This window comes from Sarcophilus harrisii, chromosome 5 (genome assembly GCF_902635505.1).
Source record: "Sarcophilus harrisii chromosome 5, mSarHar1.11, whole genome shotgun sequence".
Classification (NCBI taxonomy): Eukaryota; Metazoa; Chordata; class Mammalia; order Dasyuromorphia; family Dasyuridae; genus Sarcophilus; species Sarcophilus harrisii.
The window spans coordinates 60,395,876-60,413,189 of NC_045430.1; the positions used below are offsets into that span (position 1 = coordinate 60,395,876).

The window sequence follows — 17,314 nt, forward strand, 5'->3', positions numbered from 1 at the left end:
AGTTTAAAAATTAGTTTAATTTAGATATTTAAATATATAACCTATATCTAATTGTTTACCATCTTAGGGAGGGTGACAATTTGGAACTCAAAACTTAAAAAAAAAAAAGGGGGGGGGGAAGGGGCAGCTAGTTGATGCAGCGGGTAGAGCACCAGCTCTGAAGGTTCAGATCTGGCTTCAGACACTTAACGCGTCCTGCTGTGAAACCCTGAGCCAGTCACTTAACCCCAACAGCCTCAGCAAAACCACCTCTACAACCACCAAAAAAAAGTGTTGATAAACATGGAACTGTGTTTAGAAGAACTGCACCTGTTTAATTATATTGAATTACCTGTTGTCTCAGGGAGGGGTGGGGGGGGAAAGAGAAAGATTAGGAAAGCTTTATTTTGAAAATAAAAAGCTATTGAAATATACGTTAAAGTTTCTGTTTACACCGAATTGGAAAACACGCTTTATGATTACGGCATCAGGAATGTGATACGCATGCGCACGCATCAGAAACGGGGCAGGAGCAGTAAGCGCATGCGCACATCCGAGGGGGATACAGGAGCGTGGGGGCGGTGAACCCACTCTTCAGCTTCTTCAGCGGCCGGAACTAGTTCCGTCGCGGAGGCGTTCGTGCGTGCGAAGAGACGTGATTACGTCTAGGCTACCCGCGGGAAGCGGCGGTTTCAAAACGAGGTAAGCTGATGCTGGGCGCCGGCCTCGGCGGAAAAGGAGGCGGCGAGCGCAGGACCAAGAGGGAGCGGTTCCCGGCCCACAGAGTGTGGCTGGGAGCGGCACTAAGCGGCCCCTCGCTCTCCCCGGCGGAAGGGGGCGGGCACAAAAAGCGGCGGCGTGCAAGACGCGCGTGAAGGGGCCGGACGGACGGAGGACCGGGCTGACGGCACGGGGAGGAAGACCCGGATGGGGGGGGAGGAGGACGAGGAGGAGGAGGAGGAGGGGAAAGGAGAGCGATTGGGCGAAAGACCCGGATGGCGCGAGGCGCGTGCGCGGAAGAGCTCGCCTGCTCCGTCTTAGGGAAGTCTTTTGGGACTCAATAGCGGGATCCCCGGAGACTTTGCTTAACGTCCCCGTAGTGGATGGTGCCGGGCTTGCAGTCAGAAGAGGTCCCAGTTACTTCCCCAGTCTCTCTTTGTGCCTCAGTTTCCTTATTTGAAAAAGAGGTGGAATAACACCGATTGTGGGCTGTTTGAGGAGACCCTAAGTGCCGCGTGTTTTGGGGGGGTCTTATTTTTTGAAATGAGCAAAGAACGGAGGATATGGAGTCAGGGATCTGGTCATCTTCAGGCTCCATTTCTTAAAATTATTAAAAAAAAAAAATCCCCGGCAAACTACTTTTGAGTCTAAAATGAGTAGTTTTTTTGCGAACTTCAAAACATAGTCTTCGTAAAATTTATAAATCCTGCCTGCCTTGGCTGCCCTATTCAGTGCGTCCTTATTCATAAATAGGAACTCGCCCTGCCGTGTACCCTGCTCAATAAACAGTGATTCCCTATGGACTAAAATTTGTATGATTATTATTCAAAGCCATCTCAATCTGAATCTTTCCACACGGCCTCGTTGGCTCACTTGCTGCCTCATTTATGGGGGGCTTATTTGCTGCTGCTTGTAGAGGACATTCCGCTTGCCGTCTCTGGCATTGTAGTGTCTCTGCTTTCCATCTTTGAAACCCTGAGTTTATTGCAAGACAAACTTCAGGAAGCTTTTCCAAATTCTACCAGGTGTAAACCTTCGATCGGCCCCAATCCTATATTTTATTTGGTACACATTTTTCCGGTCCCTATTGATGGACATGTAGCCTCCTGGCAAGCTGTAAGCTTCTTGGGAACAAGGATTTTGCCTTAGCAAAGGGCCTGACATAGTAGGTGTCAAAAAAAAGAAAAAGAAATATATATGTATATATATATACATATGTATGTGTATATACATATATACATATGCATGTGTATAAACATATACATATGCATGTGCATATACATATATACATATGCATGTGCATATACATATATACATATGTATGTGTATATACATATATATGTATATATATGTATATACACATATGCATGTGTATATATATATACATATGTATGTATATATACGTATATATAAATATGTATGTATATATACATATATAAGTATATATATATATACACACTATCTTACTCATGCACCCCCATCTTTTGTTTTTAAGGCGATTTTTAAAATTCACTTATACACTTTAAAATTCACTTTACACTTATATTTCATCTTGACACAACTGTAGGCTTCTGCCAGAACCCCAAAAGACTTTGACACTGTCCTCTTTATTTAACAATGCCTCTGAGCTTTACGTTGTCTTGAGATTTGACAAGTATGCCATTTATAACTCCATCTAAGTCATTGATATTAAACAGCACAGGATCAAAAACAAGCCCCTCCACCTTATTGTACTCCAATTTAGCCTACATCCTAATGCTTTGCTTAATCCTAAGCATTTTAGCTATACGACATTCCCCTTATTTGAGGCTCTACTTACCGTGATAAAAAAGCAAATGACGTGATTCTGGAATTTTTCGCTCCCCTCTTTTTTTTTTTTTTTTTTTTTTTTCCTTCCATTCCTCTCTGTTGACCTTTATTTGGCTCAAATCCTGTTAAGCTATTCTATCTCTTTTAAAAAATGTTTTTATTGATGTGTTTTGATTTTATATTATAAGTATTTACAGTTGTTTTCCTTTACATTACTGTGGACGTCTTATAAATTTTTCTTCCAGTTCTGAGCATTTCACTCTGCATCAGTTATACGAATCTACCTGGGTTTCTCTGAATTTGCCATTTAATGCAAAATAATATTCTACCATGTTTCTAGTAGTGTAGCTTTCCCCCAGTTAATGGACACTTAAATTGTTTACAATTCTTTATCATACATAATAAGGTGTTGCAAAAGATATTTTTGTACAAATGGTTCCTTTCCTTCTGTCTGTTGGGGTACATACGTAGTAGTAGTGTTGCTTTGCCAGTGGAGAATTAATGAAAAATTATTAAGTGTTAACAGTTTGTTTCACCCTGGGCTAAGTGCTGAAGATACAGATATAAAGTCAAGATAGTCGCTTCTTTCTAGGTGCTCACCTGATAATGGGAAAAACAGCACAGAAAGGAGAGTTCACTATAGGGCAGTCAGTCAACAAGCAGATATTAAGTACTAAGTATGTACCAAGGGCACTGTGAAGATGGAAAAGCCCAGTAAACCTTAGGTACAGGAACAGGACAGATAATTGTTAGTGTCTTGTCCCACTGACAAAACCATCTATGTTTATAAAGTTGAAAACTTTCTTTTCTGGGTCTTTATTTTGCTGTGGATAATGAGGTGGGTTACTGCAGCACCTGCAGAGGTAGTTGCTGAATGGACAACTGTAGGAAGGAGGACCTGGGCTGGGTGAAAGGGTCTGGGAGGACCTGCTATTTCTGGGTCTTAAGGCCAGCACGGCCTCATATATGCTGCCCATTTCTGCTTTGGCTAGGTAATGATTTCTTCATTCAGTAAGCAATTTTAAAGCACATCTTTTATGTGACATACACTGCTAAACACTGGGGATTAGAAAAGATGAAAATGGTTCTTGCCCTTTAAGAGCTCACACTCTAATAGAGGAAATTCTATGTTCTAAAAAGTTTCATACAGGATACACAGGAGATATCTATAAGGTTATCATAAAGGGGGAAGCAAAGAGGACCGGGAAAAGCTGCCTGTAGAAGGTGGACTTTAAATTGTCTTTTGGGGGTGGGGAGGTGGGGGAGGCAATTAGGGTTAAGTGAATTGTCCATAATGCACTAAACCACCAACTTGCCCTCTAAGCTGTCTTTTAATTTTTTTTCCCTTAAAAATATTTTTATTCTGAACTTGATAAATATCAACAATCATGAATTTTTCCTCATACAAAAATTATATATGACATTAAATTTCTAGTATGTGCAGCTTTTAATAAAGCATATATTACATTTAATATGGTAGTTCCACTATTGCCCTTTATAGTGGGTTGGGTTCATGCTCCTCCTCTTCTAATTCATTTAATGTAAGAGCTTCAACAAATTAGATATCTTTATCTAAAGCTAAATGCTTTAGGATTGTATGACTATAATAACTTATTGTTTTTAATAAACTTGTATCCAATTATTTTGTATTAAGTATAGTCACAAGTATTAAGGGAAAGAGGGGAAGTGATTGTTGCCTACTTGCTTAGGGCAAGCAGCAGTTTCTCTTGAGTAACAGAGAATACTTAATTCTGTATTTACTATCCATGTATTTCCTTGGACACATAAGCCACAAGATTTTTAGTTTTTGTTTGTAAAACCATAACAAATATGATTTATGGAGAATTATAATATTTCACTTAGCCATCCTTTGTTTTTCTGGCATGTTCATTAAAACTTTTAACATTTTCATTGGACAATATTATGAGATTTGACAATGAATTCTATTTCTGATCATCCTAGATCATAAATATTTTTCTTCTCTTTTCACATTATGTGTGCATATATTGTATATATCGCTGAGTAAAGTAGTTTTAGTTGTTTTGTGAAGGAAATGGGCAACATTTATTTCCTCTTTATCTTTTCATATTTCAAATAATCATGATTTAAACGTTTTTGACAACTAATTAAAACAATTCTATATGTAAAAGCTTCAGTCTAACTTGAAACTTTATAAACAGTTATTTAAACATACCCAAAGACAGTTAAAACATATGTCTGTGTATTTAGGCATCTGTATGAGAATATTTAAATGCATCTGAAAGAAATTCTAATCTTCTACTTAGTATTTCTCCATTACCTTCAGAATAAAACTGAAAACACATAATTTAGAACTATCATGTTTATTTTGCATTTTGTAACTGTTATTGATTAAAAAAAACAAAACAAAACCAACATTTGGAAATCAGTTACATATCTAGTTCTCAAAGGCAAATAGACTAATCTTGTTGCTTCCTCAAAGAAAGTTTTCTGCTTTGTAAAAAAAATGAAAATTTTTACATTTTTATCATATCACATCCTTTGTCCCCCAGATCATTCAGAAAGAGTGAGATACTTTAAGGACCTATGAAAAAAAGTATATAAGTATATACTTATTTTTTCATGGAAAAAAAAATATATATATATAAAGTATTAGGGAGGGGATGGCAAGCCTAAGACCTGATACTCTTAATTACTTAGGTTAAGAAATTGAAACAATATGGAGAGCATAGATTCGGCATAAAAATAACAATTTTTGCATCAAATTGTAGTAACTTAGAGATGTTTGAATATTGTAACAATAAGATTATTTTTAAAAAAATCTTTACAATTCACCCTTAATTGTTGGGAAAATTTGTTATGAAAGGAAGGAGAGAATCATGAAACAATACCATTTTATTCACAGGGTATCATAGCCAGGGTTTTTTTTTTTTTTTTTTTTTTTTTGGTTTTTTTTTTTTTAATCACTTTTTATTGCCAGAACCCATGCCAGGGTAATTTTTTACAACAATATCCCTTGCACTCACTTCTGTTCCGGTTTTTCCCCTCCCTCCCTCCACCCCCTCCTCCAGATGGCAAGCAGTCCTATACATGTTAAATAGGTTACAGTATATCCTAGATATAATATATGTGTGCTCTTGTTGCACAGGGAGAATTGGATTCAGAAGGTAAAACTAACCCGGGAGGAAAAACAAAAATGCAAACAGTTTACATTCATTTCTTAGTGTTCTTTCTTCGGGTGTAGAGAAATCCACTTCCATCAGAATACATCCTCATACAGTATCATTGTTGAGGCAGATAATGATCTCCTGGTTCTGTTCATTTCACTCAGCATCAGTTCATGTAAATCTCTCCAGGCCTTTCTGAAATCATCCTGTTGGTCATTTCTTACAGAACACTAATATTCCACAACATTCATATACCACAACTTATTCAGCCATTCTCCAACTGATGGACATCCATTCAATTTCCAGTTTTTAGCCACTACAAAAAGGGCTGCCACAAACATTCTTGCACTTACAGGTCCCTTTCCCTTCTTTAAGATCTCTTTGGGATATAAGCCCAGTAGTAACACTGCTGGATCAAAGGGTATGCACAGTTTGATAACTTTTTGAGCATAGTTCCAAATCCTCTCCAGAATGGCTGGATGTGTTCACAACTCCACCAACAATGCATCAGTGTCCCAGTTTTCCCACATCCCCTCCAACATTCCACATTATCTTTCCCTGTCATTCTAGACAATCTGACAGGTGTGCAGTGGTATCTCAGAGTTGTCTTAATTTGCATTTCTCTGATTAATAATGATTTGGAGCATCTTTTCATATGGCTAGAAATAGTTTTAATTTCTTCATCTGAGAATTGTCTGTTCATATCCTTTGACCATTTATTAATTGGAGAATAGGATAGCCAGGTTGAAGGTTAACCAGATGAGAAACCTTCTTATTCAGAAAAGAAATAGCACAGTGGGAAAACTAAGTCAAGAGGATCATGCCATTACTTTTAAAATAAGGCCTTCTTCTTAACCACTTCATTTATATCCACTGGTAGTATTTTTCACATAACATTTTCTTTGTGTGACTCATGGCATTTCTTTTGAATGGTACAATAGTAGATTAGTAATAGTCAAATAGTTATACCTTAATTCATTTAGAACAAGTCAAATTATAGTCCAGGAGTGCATATTTCACTGATTACAGATTACAGGCTACAGTTCTTTTTCTTATTTCAGTATCAATCAGTTAACAGTAAATAAAAACATTTACCTACAAGGATTTTCCAAAAGACTTCACTCAACATGTTTTCTATTTTAAACACATCCTAGTGTAAAAATCTAATTTAAATTTTTTAAAATTAAAATACTTAATATCCTCATATTCTTGTACTTAGTTCACACCATCAAAGTGATCTGTGATAGTTCATTCAATGCCTGGAATAGCAGGCCACTATTAAGCTTCTAGATTTACCATATTTGTAACCTAAGTTTCTGCATATTAACGCCTAAGACAAAATTGATTGTTCTAATAACCTTCAGGGTAGATGTTACTCAGATAGCATCGAGATCATCAAGGAGCCTTCTCTTTAAGGTCTGTCCTTGGCTGCGTCTCATCAGTGTTATATGCAGGTGTATGTAGATTACCATAAGCTTCTTCCCCAAGATTTCTTCTATCTGCCTATCTGTCTACTTGCTCAGGCATCACCCTAGTTCAAAGTTTTGTCATCATGGAAGGTTTTACCAAGTATTACCTGAGACTTCAAAAATCTTATAGTCTAAGGAATTACAAAGCCTATAAAGAAGCTACTCATAGGGGCTGCTCTGTGCTTTTTTCTTGTTTCTCAGGGAGCTTACTCCAAGTAATGACTTACCTTTTTAAGGAACATGGCAGATCAAACCCAGGAAGGAAGCATACATTTCCCTTTCCCCTACACTCCTTACTCTATCCAGAAGGACTTTATGGCAGAGCTGTACCGTGTTTTGGAAGCTGGAAAAATTGGAATATTTGAGAGTCCAACTGGCACTGTAAGTATGAACTTAAAAGAACGAAGAAGAAATGGGGGAGGGAGTGGGGGTGAATGAAGCTTGGAGACAAAATTGCTTGATTCTTCCATTTGCTCTCTCATTTTGATTACCAAAATAAGAATTAAAAAACCAAAGAATAAATAAAAAAAACAAAGAATAAAATAAAAATAAAAAACCCAAAACCAATTTTATCAATCAGCATGTCTGTCTTCTGTGACAAAATATCACTCTGTTTTTGGTAACTGTATTTTCTAGTCTGAGATTAGGCAAAGTTGTTTGCCTATTTTTGTTTTCACTCCCACAGCTATGAACATGGGTATAAGTAAAAAATTTAGTCTTTGGGAAAGTATGAACTTGAATTCATATTCATGAATCACAGCACTGAGAACTTTTGTCAAGACTTCTTATGCTTTTATCAGCATTGTTATGATGCTCAGCTGTGTATAAGAAAGATTGGGCTTCTTTACAGGCTATTTTCACCAGGTAGATTGGGAAAAGAAACAAAACTTTCAACTAGGTGTTTCAGGGCTTCATTAAAGGGAGAAGGGCTGGAAGGGGTTTTGCAATCTCTTCCTAAAATTTAATTTTTCCTTCTGTAGGGTAAATCCTTAAGTCTCATTTGTGGGGCCCTTTCTTGGCTTCGGGACTTTGAGCAGAAGAAGCAGCAAGAAGAAGCCCATCTTCTTGACACAGGAATTGCTCCACCAGATTTTCTGGAAGAAGGCCCACCTCACATGTCTACTAATCAGGAGGCTTCAGATGCTCCAAAGTCTACTGGGGAGCCTGATTGGATTGTCCAGTTTGTGCAGAAGAAGGAAGAAAAAGACAGGATAGACAGACTTAGGGTAAAAATTTGGGGATAGTAAGGAAGATAAACATTAAGAGAAGGTAATCATTATCGTGGAATTACTCTAGGCTAAAAAGGATTTCATTTCAGTCTTTTATCTATAGACGCCAATTCAACTTGGTTTATGGACTCCAAGATCCTAGTATCAGTTGATTCTTCATAATACTTCTTACCTCTCCCATCTTCTGCCCTTAATTAATTATAATCCTCCATTGCTGTGATGTTTGCAGGTTGTCATTAAGCAATAGCATGCAATTTTTTTTCCAGGCAAGATTTTAATAGTGCCCTATTTGGGAAATGACCTATCCATTTTTCTTGGCAGTATGACTTAGTGGCCATAACTTTAATTAAGGAATAAATCAATTAAGAGAACACAGTTGGGGAGAGAAAATGCTGGTGTTTCTTGTCATGGGTAGCAGAACTGGAGCTTTGAGAGGTTTAGGAAAGAGTTATAGCTACTTAGCAATTTCCAATGTATATTAGAAAAGGTATAGGAGAAGAGAGTGCCTCTTGTTAAGATGACTATGACAAGTTCACAGAAAAAGGCCAAATGTAAGACTCTGTAGGAGCTTCTATTAGATTTTTATATCTTTTAGGATGAACAGATCAAGAAGAAGAAGCGAGAAGAACGTCTCCAACAGTTACGCCACAATGTACATTTAAAATATGCAGCCAAAAGAGTGGTGAGTTTAGTATCTTGAAATAGCTTAAATCCAAGTTTTTGCCCCTGTGGTTTGTGAGAACCATATATTCTGTTAAGTAGACGTGGCCATGACTTCAGTTGCTTTCCCATTATCTGAATTGCTGGACAGTTTAGAATGAAGTATTTATCAAAGAGACTGCTTTCAACCAATAAAGTCTTAAATGTTATCTCTTTATGGTCATTCAATTGAATTCTGTTAGCTTTGGAAAACTAGGGGCTAAAACTCGCCCTCAGAAGAGAAGGTTGTTCTTCTCTATGTCACGCAAGTAGGAATACCTAGTAGGGAAAATATAAAGTCATCACAGTGGGACAATGTGGCCTGTTTCTAGGGACACGTGACTCTATGAGAGACAGAGTAGAATTTTAAGAGGTAAAAAAACAAAACCAGTCCCCCAAATGATTAGGACTGTCTTATTGCTGAAGGTTCCTTCCTCTCCTACTTATGATGCAGAGACAAGAAGAAGAAGAGATGGAGCGCCTGTTGCACCTCAGCAAGGAGATGTTAGCAGCAGCTGGGAGTGGACAGCCAGAAGAAGAACTCTGCAAGGAAGAAGAGCTGCTGCTTGCTGAATATGAAAGTGATGAGGAGAAAAAAACAGTCAGTGGGTGAGATACTGTTTCCTCACCTTAAGTTTACATCCTTCATAAGGAACTAAGCACTCATAAGGCCCCAGGTCTTTTAACTCTCCTCTTATCTTTGACTTTTGACTCCTGCTTCAGCTCTTGGGGACAAGTGGTTACCAATGCTGTCTCATAAAGAAAAAAAAAAGATTGTATTTCCTTCCAGTTTGTTATCTTATATGGCTTTCTTTGCTTCCTGCTTCATTCTTTATAAAAAAGGAATGTGATCAGAACTAGTAATGTTATTGAAGCTGTCTGTTCCCATGCCATTCATTTTCTCTTCTTTCTTCACTCAGACCCCAGTCACTAACCTTATACTGATTTTTTTTTTCTTTTATGATCTATCCTTTGAGGTTGAAAATTTGCATTCTCTCTCTAGCTCAATCATTCTTCTTTTCCCTTCATAGTTCCTGAGTTTTCTGTATTTCTACACCAAACTCTGTGTATGTTCAACCCTCCTTTGTCCAGTTCAATTAAAATGAATTTCATATGACTCATATCTCTTCCCTTTCCTTCTTGTATACTCCAGTTCTATAAGATAGTAGGTTCTAACCTTTTTTCCTCCTTCCCTATTTTATTCTTTTCCCCTTCCTCTTTTTCTTTCTTTCTTTCTTTCTTTCTTTCTTTCTTTCTTAATCCATAAAATCAAGGGAAAAAAAAGTCCCCAGGCATGTGACACTCCCTCTCTGATGCTTGGAAACAATAGAATTATAAAAGGGATAGTTGTCTCTTCTCCCTCAATTATGAATGAAAAAGCATTATTAATGGCTCACCATATGCAAAGCAGTGTACTGGGAATCCCATGAAAAAAGCAAGACATTTCTTTATTTCAGATGACTCACTTGAGGATACAGGCAGTTCATTAACATTTAGTCCTTTTCAATCAGTCATATATTTACTTTTCTATCCCTTGGCTTCTGGGTGTGCATTCACCCAGTTCATTTTTTGCTTAATTCTGATCTTATCAGGAATGTTTGAAAGATCTTTCATCTTTTAAAGGTCCATGTTTTCTCTGTAGGATTATATTAAGTCTCTTTAGGCAAGTTTGTCCTTCACCTTTTGTAAAATGATATGCCTCTTCTTTGTTTTCTCTGTCTTCTCTCACTTGGTGATCTCATCAGCTTCCTTTGGTTCCATTACCATCTCTCTGTAGATGATTCCCAGATTTATCCATCCAGCTATAGTCTCTTTACTGAGCTCTTATCCTGTATCACCTCTTACTAAATACATGAAATTTGATGTGCTGTAGACATGTGAAACTTAACACATCCCAAAATAATGCCATGTCACTGTCACTCCTCCTCCTTTGTGCCCTGAAATCCAGTGCCACATTCAGTGGTTTCTCTAAAACATCTCTCCCATGCATCTCTTTGTGTTCAGGCCCTTGTTGAAGGAGCATAGCTTCTAAGGGGAGATAGCACTAGGGAAGTCCCATCCCCTTCCTCCCTCCCCCCAGGGTGCTTCTGTTCTAACAGTCTGTCAGTGATGCTAAAGTCTTCTGGCCTTAGGATAGTCCTCTGCTGGTCAGTTCTACTCCTGAGCTTCCTCTCCTCTGTTCTACCTCTGGGCCACAAAATTAGCATATAAGACATGAAGAACTGGATGAAGGTGTTTTCTTTCTCCGGGTGCTTTGCCAAGTCCTTTTGGAACTTTGCGTTAAGATTACAGTAAACTTTGCCTCTTGACTTGAATGTGGGTCAAGCCTGCAGATTCTTTTGAGATACCTCATGACACCAATCTGCGACCCCCAATCTTTTAGGGTCCCTTCCCAACCTCAGCATTGTCACTACTAGATTGTACTGCTGCAGTGGCCTTATAGTGACTCACCACCCTTAGTCTCCCCACTCCGACCACTGCATGGAGTGCTGTAGAGCACAGACCAGTTTTACACAATGGTTGCTGTTTAATAAATGTGTAGATTCTGCTGTGGGAGTTGAATCCCAGACTACTGGATAAAAACCAGTTCCATTATTATCTATATCAATTTTACAAATGATTATTTTTTCATTAGCCCTGAACAATTTTATCATTGCTCTGAGGTTAATAAAGCTGATTTTTAAAATTCTGTTCTTTGTTTATCTCCTATATAAAATGATTATAAAAGGAATTTTTACTTAATAGCTCACAGTATAGTGATTTATAGTTTCTATAAAGTATTCTCCATACAACAGCTTGATGACATTAGTAGTGGAAGTATTATTCCTATTTTAGAGATGAAGAAACTGAGGCTAAAAGAAATTAAGTGGCTTGTCCATAGTCATAGGACTAGTAATTGTCAGAGCCAAGATTTATTACTCCCAAGTCCAGTGTTGATGCCATATGGTATAGCCACTGCTTGTGGCAGAGTATTTTCTTTAATGATCAGGAATGTAGTATTTGCTCTGAGGAAACACTGAGAAGGTTTTTGGTTTTTGCTTCCTCGTTGATTGGGAAAACTAAATGAGTAATTCTCAACGGCCAAAGAATTTGAACACAAGTATTCTAACTGCCAGTTAAGGATGTGGATTGGTTATGCCCTACAACTTTCTTCAAAGTGTCACAATCTTCTCATTTTCAATTTTTTCCAATGCCCAAGTGTGGAGGTCAAGCTAAGTAGTTTTTTTTTTTTTTTTTTTTAAATTGAAGTTTGTCTACCTGGATATGCTTCTTAATCAGAACAAAATTGTTCCCTAATGGGTCCTTTGTATTATAAAGTGTATTTTTACCTCCTTTCATCCAATATTTGTCCTGCTGACTTTTGATTATCTTCAGAAGCAAAGTTTTATCTACATTTTCCCTCCTTCTGCCCTTCTAATGTTCATCCAAGCAAATATTTCTTTCTTTTTGTGTGTATTTTTCTCCCCTGTTATTCAGAGCTCATGAAGAAGATGAGGAAGATCTAGAAGAGGAACATGTAACTAAGGTGAGACTGTTACATTTTGAGGATTTTTTTTTTTATTCCCAGTACTTAGCTGGTTCTGGGTAAGAAAAGGAAGAATCAAGTCAGCTTCCTTTTGTTTTTTAAAAAAATTTTATTGCTCTCTTTTGCTTTTACATCACTTTTCATTTTCCCATTATGTCCATTCCCTAGTCAGAGAGCTAACCTGTATAACCAAAACCAAAACCAAAAATTAAAAAAAAAAAAAAAAAAAAAAAAAAAAAAAGGAAAGAGGGAGGGAGTGTTAATAGAATGGACCAACCTATCAATTGAGACAGTATATGGAAGATTCTGTACGTAGTCTTCCTCATTCCTGCAGAAAAGGGAAAGAAGGTATATTTTTATTTCAATTGTGTGCCAAACAAAGTATTATATTTTTGATCGTAGAGGTAATAAGGAGCTACCGTAATTTACAGAAAAAAAGGGAATGACATTATCACACTGTGCTTCAGGAAAATCACTTTGACATCTAATTCTAGCATGGTTAGAAGTGGAGAAGGATATGGGACAAGGAGACTAACCAGAGGACTAATGTAATAGTCCTGGCATAAATGATGAGAGCCAGTGTCATTAATGGTGACTCTGAGTAGAGGGAAATATTAATGGGACATAGATTAGAGAGTGTTGGGAAGATAGAAATGACAAGATTTGACATAAGGGTATGCTTGAGTAAGAAGTCAAGGATGACACCGAGCTTCTGAATTTCAGGGACTGGGAGAATAGTGATACTTTCAACATTAATGGGAAAATGGAAAAATGGGATGCAGGGAGGGAGAGATAATAGTTTTATTTTGGTCATGTTGAATTTGAGATGTCCACAAGGCAGTTGGTGATGTGTAACTAATTCAGGAAAGAAATACACAGCTGGATTAAAAAAAAAAAAAGAATCAGGGAATTATTTCCTTAGAGATGACAATTATACCCATTGGAGTTGATGATATTAATAAGTGGGACTGTGCAAAAGACCCAAAATAGAGCCTTGGGGGACACACTGTGTTAATGAATAAGAACAAAGGAGACATGTAAAAATAATAAGGTTTTTGTGATTTGTTGTGGTTTGGCATAATATAAATGATGAGGTCAAGGAAGATGAATGTAGAAGGTATTTTAGTGTTAAATTGACTTACCAAGGGAAGGAAACCAGTGAAGGGGATGATGACTTGGGAAAGACTTGGAAGGTTAAAAGAATGTTGGAAGTCATGTTGAGGATGAAGGACAAGATTGGGGGTCATAAGGTATTCACTTTTTATAATTTTAATCATTATTTTCTGTTTACATGACTGTAATTACTGTGTATATTATTTTCTTATCTTTTTTACTTCACTTTGCAGAACTTTTAAATTCTTCTATTTATTCCCATAGTATCCATCATTCTTTTGGTGCAGTAGTATTTAATCACTTATAATGGCTATCTAGTTTGTTTCTGATTTTTTTGTTACTACGAACAAAATACTACTATAAACATTTTCATATATATTTGGTTCTCACCTATATCCATTTTCATTTATATTTTAGTTTTTTATGGTCTGATGTTTACAATCAGATCACATACTCATTTTAAGCTTTTTGTGGTACATTTCGTAAAGCATTTTAAATCCATTTTCTTCTTTCCAGTTTTCCCAAAAATTCTGATCAAATAGATGTCTTCCTTAAGAATTTTTGTTTTGGCTGTATTAACACTAAATAATTATAATTGTTTCTGAGTTGTCCTTATCCTTTTGACTGATCTGCTTTTCTATAATTGGTACCAAATAGCATTAATAATTTTCTTTACAATTGATTTGAGGCTAATTTTGAGTACTCTTCTCCTTCATTCTTACTTTTTTCCCCCCCAGTACTTTCGTTGAGATTTGAAATCTTTACTTCTTCCAAATGAACTTTTATTATTTTCTCTCTCTAGAAGGTATCTTTTTGATAATTTGATCAATGTTATACAAAATCTGTTTATTTAAATAGCATTATGTGGCTTGTTTTTAATGTTTTAATTATGTTTTTAATATGATTAGCTACATTATTTTCTTGATGCTAAAGATCCTTGTATTACAAGTTGATCATAAAAATGTTGGATATATTGTTGTAGTCTTATTGCTAAAATTTTATTTAAATTTTAGAATTGATATTTTTTATTATTATTGGTCTATTTAAAGTTTTTAATCCTTTCCTGCTTTAACAATTGATATTATATTTGTAAAAGAAGTTTTATAGTATTTTCTTGCTCAATTTCTTACAATAAATTGTGGAATATAGATATTAATTATTCTCTGAAAGTTTTGTAGAGTTTGCCTCTAAACTCATGTAGATCAGTATTTTCTCCGCTTCTGATTCTTAACTTTGGTGGCTCAGTTTCATTACATGGCATGTAGTGAGCACTTAAAGGCTTTGTTGCCTTTTTCTGAAGTTGTATTGTTTGAAATTTTTATTTCATGTTCTGCTAATTTGATTATGTTACATATTTTAAACTCTCTATTTTGCTAGCATATGGTTATTTATAATAGGTTTTGATGTTATTTTTATTTCTACTTTTGTTAATTTTAAAATGCTGTTAATTTGATTTTCTTTATTTTTAAAATTAAATCAGCCAAAAGTTTATTTTTTTGTGTCATTTTTAAAGAATAAATTTTAAGTTTTGTTTATTAATGCCATAATCATTTTGATTTCCAGTTTATAATCTTTTCCTTCAGTTTTTAACATTTCCTTTTTAGCGCTTTTGTTAGATTTGTCCATGTGTTGATTTTCTTAATTTTTAAAAATTGAATATTAAATTCATTAATACTTTCTTTTCTGATTTGATAATGTATGTTCCCAGATATATTTCCTCAGAGGATTTGTTAAGCTTCTTTTACTGAGACTTTCTAATATTTTCTAATGTCATTATTCTCTTTCACAGTTCTTTGATCCATTTGTGTCAGTATTTATTTAAGTCTATATCTTTAGCTTATGTTTTTCATTATCAATGACTACTTTTATTATGTCGTTAAAGAATGCATTTGGTACTTTTACTCTTTAAAATTCTTTAAATTTCATCTGGGGCTAAAGATTGAATTGAAGCAAATTTGGATTATTTTCATTAAAAATGACTGAGTGACTTTTTGTCAAAGGTTTGCATAGAACTTTAAGACTTTAAATTTGGCCTTAGGACTTTTATTTTAGTCATGTCTGACTCATTGTGACCCTGGCAGAGATACTGGAGTGGTTTGCTATTTCCTTTTCCAGATCATTTTACAGATGAAGAACTGAATTAACCAGGGTTAAATGACTTGCCCAGGGTCACTTAGCTAGTGCATATTTGAGGTCAGACTTGAACTCAGGGAGACTCCAGCCTTTCTTTACCCTGTGCTACTTGGCTGCCCAGGAGGACCTTTGAACATTATTTAATCGAACCTCCTCGCTTTGCAGGCCTCGAAGTTGAGGCCCTGAGAGGTCAGTGGCTGCCCAGGGTCACTCTGGTAAGTGATGGACCTTCAAGCTTGGGTTCCCCAGCTCTGCAGCCACTGCTCCTCCAAGGGCACTGTGTGCCTCCTTTGTTATCTCTCTGTATCCCTGGGCCTCCTGCTTTATGATGCAGTGATGGGAAAATCAGCTCGAGGTGCCACAGTCAGTTGTTTGAAATCCACCTCTTGTCTCCAATCAGATTTATTACTGCAGCCGAACCCACTCTCAGCTGACGCAGTTTGTGCGCGAGGTGCAGAAGAGCCCCTTCGGCAAGGAGACGCGCCTTGTCTCCCTCGGTTCCCGGCAGGTGGGTGCAAGATGAGCGGCCTGGGCCCCCGCCTGTGGCCTCCCTGCCACTGTTAGAAATCGCTCCCACAACTCCCCGACACCCGCTCGGTCCTCTGTGCCCGGGAGTGCCCATGCGCCCCCTCCTTCTGTCTTGTAGAACCTTTGTGTGAATGAAGAGGTGAAGCGCCTGGGCTCAGCCACCCTCATCAACGACCGCTGTCTGGAGATGCAGAAAAGCAAGCATGGTAATTCTTCCCCAGCCTGTACCATGGGGGCCATCGGCACCAAGGACTTGTTGTTCTATGGTGGGAACCTGGAGGGAAGGCGAGGTGGGCAGGGGGCCTGAGAGAAAGAGGGTGCCTCACCGTGCGACCCCTAACCTCCATTGCCACCCCCACCTCCCTCAGCCCCCCAGATAGGAAAGTCAGCCAGAGAACAGCCCTTGGCCTCCAGAGAGCGTCCTCTCCAGGGAAGTGCCCTTGCCTTCTGGGTAGGGCCAAGTCAGTCATTCAGTCAGCAGACATTTATTAAGTACTTACTGCATGCCAGGCCCTATGCGAAGTATTTGAACAACAGTCCTTGGCTCAGAGAATTCAGATCCCAGTGGTAGGAGTGGTGGTCTGTCTGCAAATAACTGGGCATATACAATATATGTACAGAATAGCTCTAAATTAATCTGGCAGTGAAGAGAATTGATGGTTAGGGGGATTGGGAAAGGCTTTCTGCGAAAAGTGAGACTTGAATTGAATTTTAAGGGAAATTAGGGAAATTAAGAGTCAAAGATAAGGGAACGGAATATTCCAGACCTGGAAGAAGGTAAAGCAAAGGTAGAAGAGGTGGAATTTGTGAGTCGGCCCTTGTTGCTGAATTGTAGAATATGTGAAGGAGAAATAAAGTCAAAAGAGGCCAAGCTGTAAACAGCTTTGTGTGTCTAACAGGACTTTATAATTTGATCCTGTAGGTAATAGGGAGCCACTGGAGTTCTTTGAGCGGAGGTCTGAA

General features: G+C 37.4%; 1 protein-coding gene across 3 annotated transcripts in view; it reads left to right on the forward strand.

The window, feature by feature from the left end:
* Window positions 1-544: 544 nt before the first annotated feature.
* DDX11 (DEAD/H-box helicase 11) overlaps window positions 545-17,314 on the forward strand; it is a 38,896-nt gene continuing 22,126 nt past the window's right edge. For all 3 annotated transcript variants that reach the window (XR_002770458.2, XM_012550789.3, XM_031939364.1), the window contains exons 1-8: window positions 545-681; window positions 7,325-7,504; window positions 8,104-8,349; window positions 8,948-9,034; window positions 9,506-9,660; window positions 12,529-12,577; window positions 16,224-16,331; window positions 16,470-16,557. Coding sequence is in view for 2 of the 3 variants with exons in the window: in XM_012550789.3 (XP_012406243.1) it covers window positions 7,364-7,504; window positions 8,104-8,349; window positions 8,948-9,034; window positions 9,506-9,660; window positions 12,529-12,577; window positions 16,224-16,331; window positions 16,470-16,557 (874 nt within the window). In the remaining variant the exon portion in view is untranslated. The remainder of the gene's footprint in view (window positions 682-7,324; window positions 7,505-8,103; window positions 8,350-8,947; window positions 9,035-9,505; window positions 9,661-12,528; window positions 12,578-16,223; window positions 16,332-16,469; window positions 16,558-17,314) is intronic.